Below are 9,590 nucleotides of genomic sequence, written 5' to 3' on the forward strand. Positions count from 1 at the left end.
AAGAAAATAGAAAGAAAATTATATAAGTAAGATAACGATTTTTTTGCTGAGCCCTTTAAGCTGTTGTGATTTAACTAACTAACAAGAAAAAATTATTGTAATAAGTAGACAAGTGTTAGTAATTGGTTTTGAGGCACCACTGCTTTCTTTCTTCTTTCTAAAGATTTGTAAATTTATTAAAAGTTTCGTGCAGTACATTTTCAACTTTAGTATTTTTCAAAATGTTCAGTATTTTTTTCAATTGTATGTTACATAAAATATAGCAGTGTCATCTGTCTATAGAAAGGCTGTCGAAACACGAGCGAAATGGTTGGTGTCTTTTATAAAGAAACATAAAGTAGACAGTATACAAGTAGACCATTGATTTATTAAAATGAAATATTTCTTACAGACCTTGAAATTTTTAACATTTCAATTAAATGTGTATAAATAATTGAAACTGTGCAACTTGAAAATATTCTGTGATAACAATTTGATGCAAAAATTCTACTTTATTGATACTTTTAGCTTAATTGTCTTAATTTTAATACAAATTATTTAGGTTAATTGATTTTTTACCATTGATTTGTTTACATTACATTTTTCTCACACTTTTATCTTATTTTATATAGTGTAAAATTTTATCATTTCAAAGAAACGTGTTTAAATAATTGAAACATGCAATTTATGTATTGATACAATTTATTTGTTTTACGATTTGAACATTTTTACCATTGGTTTATTTAAATGAAGCTTTTCTTATATCTTTAGTTATTTGCTGGTTGTGAAGCATTTTAATCAAATGTGTAAATATAATAATTCAAAAATGCAATTTATAAATAAATTCGTGCATCCTGTTGCCTAATGGTTAGAGCTATGGGCTTTGAATCAAAGGTTCTTCTTTTGTAGAAGTTGAAAATATAAATAGCCGTTTGGGTTGCCTTCTGTGAAAAGCCACGAAATTTAAGTAGTCAGAGATTCTGTTCTTTCGATGCAAATAGCTTAATTGTTTCAATCACGAACTAATTTCGTTAATCGAATTTTTTACAGTTATAGTAAGTTACAAAATGAAGATACCAGACCTGTGAAACTAAGCAAATTTTCGTTTTGTGTCTTAAGCGTAATATCCATTGCTACCTCTCAGGGAACAAATATTCCGGCAAAATGTGGTTCCGTAAGGCTCGTTTTAATCAGTTGGATTTTACTATGTTTTTTATGTATGTAGTCATAATTACATTGATTTAACCAGTTAACTATGATTGACGAGTATACTGAAAGAGTAGCAAAAACTTGTGCATTGACGAGTATACTCGTCATGCGTATAAATCACCTTTGTCTATTTAACTTGCAATTTTTGGGAAAACTAAAGTATATTCTCAAATTTCAATATTCTTGAATTGAATATTTATTGGTATGAAATATGTAGTTGTGTCATTTTACCTAAAGGCAAGTTGCATAAACTTTCCAATATGTGTAAATAATCGACTCAATATAGGAATTCAGTTTTTGCTATTTGGATAAAGATTTCAACTGTTCATTTTGAAAATGAAGTTTCGCTAAAAACGAATCAATGCAATTTCCAATTGTTATCTTTTAAACAGATTGTATTTAATTAGAATTAATGTATGTAAATGTATTTTTTCACATTAGCATACTTTATTCTACCTTGTGTTCAAAAAATTAATTTTATTTGAGAGGATTCGTCAACATTGATCAGTACAAAAACATAGAATGGATTGACATTTGCTTTAAAATTGAACTACTTTTTGTAGAACTATAATATTTTACAATGTTCGTATCACTCCACAACAAAAGTTTGAATTATTTTACTTTTACATGTATACTCTGTGATTGACGAATATACACGTCATTTTCGATTCTGACGACGTAAAACAATGCGTACGTTTAAATGAGTGCTCGACAGTTAACTGGTTAAAATTCTTATATTTTAAAAAATATTTATCTCATTAAATATTTTTGCATTGCAGTCACCTAAACTTAGCTTGTTTGAACATAATTAACACATGAACACACTCGTCGATGACGAGTATAAACACTTGTTGTAAACTAATATGTCGATTATTAAATTACGAAAGTACATCTTTCAGACACTTACATGATTAACAGTAATTATTGAAATATATTTTTGATATTAATTCATTATTTTATGATGTTATCAGTATCGGTGGTGTATTCAACCGGCTATGCATCATTTCTGACCAGCCCCAGATATACGAACGAAATACGAACTATCAACGATGTGGTCGAAGCAGGTTAATTAAATATTTATAAACAGTACATTAATTTTTGGACTAAATTAATTTGATTATGACTAAATAAATATATATTTATAGTTGATTTTGATCAGGCGTAGAACCAATTATAAAACTTAGTAATTAAAATTGTCAATGCGTTTCGGTCCACATCAAGACCATCTACATCTTGATGATTTAATTTGCTTGATCTTGATGATTAATTACCAAATGTTTAAATGTAGGTGTGCCTCATCAAAATCATATATATATATATATATATATATATCTCAATGATAGAACGTTATATTAATAAAAATTATATGATTTTTATTCATACCCATCATTATTGGTTAACATCCTAGCCGTCATTAAGGGGGTATTCTAGTGTAGAAATTCAAAAAAATCAATTTCTGAATATGGGTACTGGAAGGTTTTTGAAAATTTGAATTATTTTCGGAGATATAGGCACTTTACTGACTCGGTCTCTATACTGGTTTGGTTTCACGCAAAACTTTAAATGCGTTTATCTCAGAACAGAATTTTTCAGTACTGTTGACACGATTTCTCAAGTTTTAATCGACGGATTCACTTGAATGTGCAGAGAGTCTTGTTTATAGACCTATCTATAGCACACACTAGGATTATTTCCAAATTACAATTTTTACTATTTTTAAAAAATTCGGGAAACTAAACAAACAAAATAACACTTTTTTTTCAAACAGTCCCCAATTTGTACAAAAAATTTTTTTTACTCATCGCTAGTTCGGGCGATTGCGACATCATTGTAGATTAATAATCTTTTTGTTTTTTGCATTTCCGATGGCTAGGAGGGCTGAAATCATGTCAAGACTGAGGTGCCAATTTTTTGACACCACTCACTTCAGCAGCTGCCAGTTTTTACAATTTTCAACTTTTTTATTTTTTAATTTTTGTTTTGTATTTGAATAATATTGATAAACAAGTGGTAAAAAAATGGATAGTAAAATCATTCATTGCTTTGTTTTACGACACTTTAAAAATGACCTAAAATTCATCGCTCTACACTAGAATACCCCCTTAAATTATTATCTGGTATTATATTACCAAATATTTTTAACTTTTATTTAACTCTGGTTACTAGATGTGGCTGATATATAGATTACATAATTTGTTCTGTATATTTAAAATCTCCTTTTGAGCAAAATTAAACAGTTAGTGATCCTAGTGATGTACTGGGCAACTTCTCATTTTTACTCCATATTATAAGTCAAACAATTTTTAATCTATTTCGCGTTTCGAGTATCTGTTTTTTTAAGTAAGCAAAATATATCAACAGCTCCTAAAAATGTATAAAAAAAATTATTCGTCCTAAATACGTCAAATAATCTTTTAAATTCCTTATTAGGTTTAAAATGGGGTTCAAAATATGAGCAAAGGACACATTTACATCAAATGTTGACCTCTTCCGGAATACCGCATCTGGAAATTTTAGCAAATCGCTTTCAAAGCTATCACGATGATGAATATCGCTTAAAACTCATAAATGATGGCAACTACGCAATTTTAGTCAAAGCCTTAGACAGAACTTATACCACGAATTCCGAAAATTTAGGGACAGTATCAAAACGTCTCGTCTGCCTTCAGGAATGTTTGACCAGATATTACCTCATGATTGCATTGCAAGTAAATTCACCATATAAACAACTATTCGACAAGAAAATATCTCAGCTGGTGGAATCAGGAATAATAGATCACTGGTTGCAGGCGGTGATTGTAAGTCAAGGAGAAAATTATATATCAGATTTTTTTCAAAGAAGGCCATTTAAGTCTCATAGACCGCAACCTTTATCTTTAAAGCATATGGCTGGAGCGTTTCATTTTTTGGTTTTGGGGAATTCATTTGCTGTTATTGCATTTGTGGCAGAGAAGTTATTAAAATATATATAAAATAAGACAACGATCAATGTAAATGTTATTTAAGATTAATAATTTATTTCTATTTAATACTGACTTTTAATTGCACTGTAAGTTTAAAACGTGTTTTTTTTTCATTTTAAACCAATTTATTTCTATGTGTTACACACTAAAATAGAAGAAAATTTTCAGTAGGAATAATTTTAGGTAACTGTTATATTATACAGAAGTAATTATAATTTTCTGGATCAAGTCAATCAATCTGTTTCAAATTTTATATGCACTCAATTCAGTATATTAAATGGGTGAATCATTTATGTTTTATTATTGATTATAATTGATTTTGTTTTAAGGAGATATGTTACAGCTATATTAAATAAATAAATAATGTTATTTTCATTTTTTGCATACCAAATGCTTCCAGTTTAAATGCCCCACTCTGTGTTATTGATATTAAAAATTTCCAGTACCCCCCTGTCACATGGTATACATATAAATATTTTTATACTAAATATGAAACATATCAGATTATGAAGTACTTTCAACCAAGAAAGACGTAATTTTAAAATTTAGAGAATGTAATTTTAAAATTTTAGTTCCGTTAAAATAAGTGATAAACATTTCATAACTATATATAATGCAATAGTGACACAATGTTCTATAATTAAGTAAGTGATCACTTGTTTTATTTTAAAATATTAAGGACATGTATTATTAAATTGTATAATATATAATAGAACTGATAAGTAAGTACATACATATATATTTGTGTAGATGTTCATAACTAAATTAAGAGTAAGTGGCATTTTAATTTAGGCAATTGGCATAAACGATTCGAAATGATGTGTAAATGATCCACTAAATTTAGATAAAATTTTCAGCTATTTATTTCGAAAATAATGTTTTTAGATGCACTGAAAGCTAATCAATGCATATTTCAATTGATATCTTTCAAACAGATTTATATGAAATTATATTAATTATCGTGCATAAACTCTCACATGTAAATTTTAATAAATTTTCATAATGCAACCACTTTATTTATTAGCACTATGAAATCTATAAGCCATGTTAAGTTTTATTAAAATCGTTAAAAAAATTAACGTTTAATTACAAAGAAACACTCAATCGTCTCGGCCAATCTTTGCCTAAAACTAATTATCACAAACCGCAACTGATACTTGTGGAATTTTATATATTCAAAATTGGTTCAGAATTTCTTGCGATCGCAAATTTATTCGTTTTTGAAATCGGTTCAGCCAATTTTGAGAAAAAGTCGATGAAATGTCAAAAATCGAAACACGTGCACACACATTTCGATTTTGATCTAAAACGATTCAGAAGGAATTGATACGTCGATATAACATGAGCAACAATTTTCTGGCAAAAACATACATATTTTTCTTTGAGAAGTTAATTATCTAAATGAATTAATCTAATCCCAGATTTATGCATTATTTAACTAAAGTATTATCCTGAAGTTTACATTATAGTTATTATCATGTGGTTGATAGAATAAATATCAATGCAACAGAAATAGTTTTTTTATTCGCTTTGATCAAATGATAAAATGTATTTTGTGACATATGTCTACTTCCTAATAAAAATATTTTTATAGATACGATTTACAAAAGACGCATCAAATTAATAGCATTCTAATTATATATTGCATTTGAAAAATAGAAAGTATTGAGTAAGCATATTATTGAGCTCGAATTTATATGTTTTAAAGAAATATAAAATGGCAAAATATTTGTTCATTAAATATTTTCTCTTTTGGTTCATTATAGTGCAATCAGAATCAATATTTCAGTATATGATTCCTCCAAAAAGTGATTGTTGGTTTATTACACATGATGGCCAGCATTTAAGCAACTTTGCTGTGGAGTCCCTGAACAGATTATACATTCCTTTAGTTTTAAATCAAATGTCAAATATTAAGGATACATATAAAAATATATGCAGAAATTTTATGTTTATCTATAAGTCTATCGGACCCGTAAATTCGCTGTTCTCTAATGAGTCACAGTTAATAAAGGATATTGAATCAAAAAACATTTATAGTGATATATTAGTTATATGCGAGAATTGTAGAATGATTGAAATTGATTCGCACGTAAGAGATATTGCATATAAGCACTTATTGAACGTAATAATAGTATTTATTAGAAACGATTATGATGTACAAAATGAAACTTTAAGTAACTATTTGTCGAATCGAACTGTATTTGAAATGTGGGGGCCTGCAGCCTTTCAACAACCTTATGTAATTACTTACAAAAGTATTGGGGGTTTTAAGCATTTGCTAAACCATTTGTTTGATACCCAGAGAAACTTTATTAAAACTCTAACAATATTTCGAATAAGCGTGTTTCATTGCCCTCCTCACATTATATTGGAAAATGATACTATCGATGGTGTTGAGTATCGAATAATTAATGAGATATTTAAAAGAATTAAAATACCTGTACAAATTTTGAAACATAAATCATCAGATGATCCATGGAAAAAAACTAAAAATGATGTGTTAACAGGAAAATCGGATATGGCAACGTGTTCAGTATGGCTTACTGAAGATACTTTTAATAAGTTTGAAATCACGTCTATACTTGGATCAGTATGTGTAACGATGTTGGTTCCAAAACCAGCCCCGATCAAAACAATAAGTTATTTATTTCTATCACTAGACATCACGGTATGGATTTGTTTTCTAGTGTCAATTTTCACAACGACTTTCTTCTTAAATCAATTGAATAGTTTCTACCAAAGGTAACACCTATATGTTTTTTTCTATTTATATAATTGATTTTTAATTATTGATTGTTTTCAGTAATATTAACGGTTTATCTGAAACAAGTTTATATTTTGAAGATATAACACAATGTTTTCTAACGATCTTGAACATCACAACTTTGCATGGATGTAATTATTTTCCTCGCAATATTTCTTTGAGGTGTTTACTGCTTGGTTGGATTTTATGTAGTATGATAGGTAAAATAAGTACAGATATATATTTTTATTAATTATACAGGCAACAATAAGATTATAAAGTACAGTCAACCCTTCAATAACGCGGTGAATTAGTACAAATCACATCATTTGTACTGGGGTAATAAACTCTAAAGACAGGATAAACTATATATATTGTTTTTATTGAAGTGAAGAGTTATTATAAGAATATAATAAAAAAAATAAACAAAAATCAAAATAAACCGTTTTCAAAAAAAAAATCAAGCTGATTTTTTTTAGAAAGAATAACGTGCTGTGATGGAGGATCTGACACTGAAATCGATGTAGTACACAGTTATGATTAGTTATAAACATACTTTAAATGATAAAATAGTCGATAATGGGAAAAGGAAACCGCGTTATAGCAGCGCTGTCGCAATTTTAGCTTCCAGAGTTTCGCGTTATAGAAGGGTTGACTGTATTCTATAAGTTATCGGTATACAACTTGATATAGATAACATATTAAGTGCGATTGACGAGTATACTCGTCATGAAAAAAAGGTAGAATTTTGTGAATTGACGAGTATGCACCTAAATCGTTGATCTTTGTCTATTTAATTTGCAATTTTTGAAAAAAAAAAAACAGTTAAATGGTTACTTATAATAGCTGTCTTTCCAAGAATGGGACAGTCTTTCAAGAGATGTTGTATAAATATACATATATAAAGCAAAGAATGTCATACTTGCGTAATTATGTTTACAGTGACTACAGCATACTTTACTGGATATTCATCATTTTTAACTCAACGTAAATATACAGAGCCAATCCGCACTCTCGAAGATATGACAAAAAGAGGTAAAATAATATGATGATATGGTTTTAATCTAATGGATCGAATCTGCCGCATAACAGACCAATGCTAAGGCAGGGCTATGTTATGAAGAAGTTTCCATACAAATTTGTTCTTAATATTGACAAAAGCCATGTGGTTGCTTTGCAGTCAGGCGTCAGATAGAAAACCAAACCTAGAAACCGCACAAATGCCGAAAAAACGATTTTAGATAACAGGGTCTTTCTGACCCAGCTTCATAACATACAAGTGACGTTGCAGTTTATGTGTAAAACGCCTGAATGCACAGCACATACACGACATTTTGACAGTATTCAGTATAATTCAGTTGCATAATGTATGCAAGTTGAAGCGTAACATGGCCTTGCCATAACATTGGTCTGTTGTGCGGTAGAATCGGTCCATGAATTTAGGTAACTCATGAAACGTCGTTTTATTAACAGATGATATTTATTGGGGAGAACATTACAAGAAATTACCTTTCTATTTGGAACTGGAAGCTTCACCTCACAAATATCTGAGGGATTTTTTGAAACGAAATAAACCAGAGAAAAGTTTTGAGCAACGACTACAGCGAATTCGCGAGGGCCACTACGCAATATTTTGCCAAGTGCAAGGTAACAGATATGTAATGGATGTCGAAAATGTAGAAGAAATATCTTCATACGTACAAATTGTAGAGGATTGTATCTCCAAATATTTTACTTCTTTTGCATTAAGCAAACGATCAAGATTTACCCAATTGTTGAACAAATACATAAGTCGTCTTGTTCAATCAGGAATTGTAAAACATTGGTTAAATGACATTATACGTAAATTAAATCGTACCTACATGTACAGGTATTTTAATTCACACAATGAACACGTTGATCCAACACCTTTGACTATGTTTAGCTTGTCAGCGATGTTTTTTATATTAGTGGTGGGGTGGGTAATTGCTTCAATAGTATTTTTGATTGAAGTTTTACAAAGTCGTTACGATTTTGTATGTATATGATTTCGAAACATTTAAATTGTTATCTTCAAGGCACTTTTGTAGAATATCTTCTAGACTGACAAATTGTCTTTTTTCGAAATGTTTGTTAGATGTTTAAACTGTGACATGCTGATTTATATGGATTATAGTGGAAGTTTGTGTTTTTAGCAGTTTTAGAATTTTTTTGAAATTAGTATTTTATTATGTATTTATTGATTATAATAGATATAAATGAGTATAAAATGAATTTTTATGTAATTTTAATTTGTTAATTTTTATTTTACCGATCCTGGAATACTGATTTCTGAGGTTTTCTCGAATTTTTCCTCAAAGTGATCTGTAGCTCAAAAAACAATAATTGATTTTATTGATTTTATTATAAATATGAGATTGTTGATTTGAATAGACCTCGATAATTCTATTTTTTTCGAAATTTATTTTACTGAGTTTTGAAAACTCTAATGATACGTTTTTCTCGAGTTTTCCGTGAACAATGATATATAGTTAAAAATATTGTTTAAAACAAATATTGACTTTATTGACAAATATCGAGAAATTATGAGATTTTTGATTTTTGTAGACATCAATGACCATAAAATGAATCTATATATGATTCTAATTTTTTATTTTATTGATTTTTGAAAATGATCTTTATGAGTTTTTCTCGATTTTCTGCTAAACGATGAT

At 28.6% G+C, this 9,590-nt stretch overlaps 1 protein-coding gene across 1 annotated transcript; it reads left to right on the forward strand.

Moving 5' to 3' along the window:
- The first annotated feature begins 4,658 nt into the window (after positions 1–4,658).
- On the forward strand, positions 4,659–8,950 carry LOC113377360. Its single transcript, XM_026617653.1, has 5 exons — positions 4,659–4,795; positions 6,662–6,896; positions 6,958–7,118; positions 7,840–7,932; positions 8,371–8,950. Exons 2-5 carry the CDS (start codon positions 6,673–6,675, stop codon positions 8,922–8,924), a joined length of 1,032 nt encoding a protein of 343 aa, XP_026473438.1. The 5' UTR covers positions 4,659–4,795; positions 6,662–6,672; the 3' UTR covers positions 8,925–8,950.
- Positions 8,951–9,590: the final 640 nt, after the last annotated feature.

Source organism: Ctenocephalides felis, unplaced genomic scaffold (genome assembly GCF_003426905.1).
Source record: "Ctenocephalides felis isolate EL2017-DRISC unplaced genomic scaffold, ASM342690v1 CF-g0.4_SCAFFOLD_01886, whole genome shotgun sequence".
In the NCBI taxonomy this organism is placed as follows: domain Eukaryota; kingdom Metazoa; phylum Arthropoda; class Insecta; order Siphonaptera; family Pulicidae; genus Ctenocephalides; species Ctenocephalides felis.

Coding starts and splice junctions, on each gene's coding strand:
- LOC113377360 (XM_026617653.1), top strand. CDS start 6,673: ATGGCAACGTGTTCAGTATGGCTTACTGAAGATACTTTTAATAAGTTT. Junction 6,897..6,957: donor TTGAATAGTTTCTACCAAAG/GTAACACCTATA, acceptor GATTGTTTTCAG/TAATATTAACGGTTTATCTG. Junction 7,933..8,370: donor CGAAGATATGACAAAAAGAG/GTAAAATAATAT, acceptor TTTTATTAACAG/ATGATATTTATTGGGGAGAA.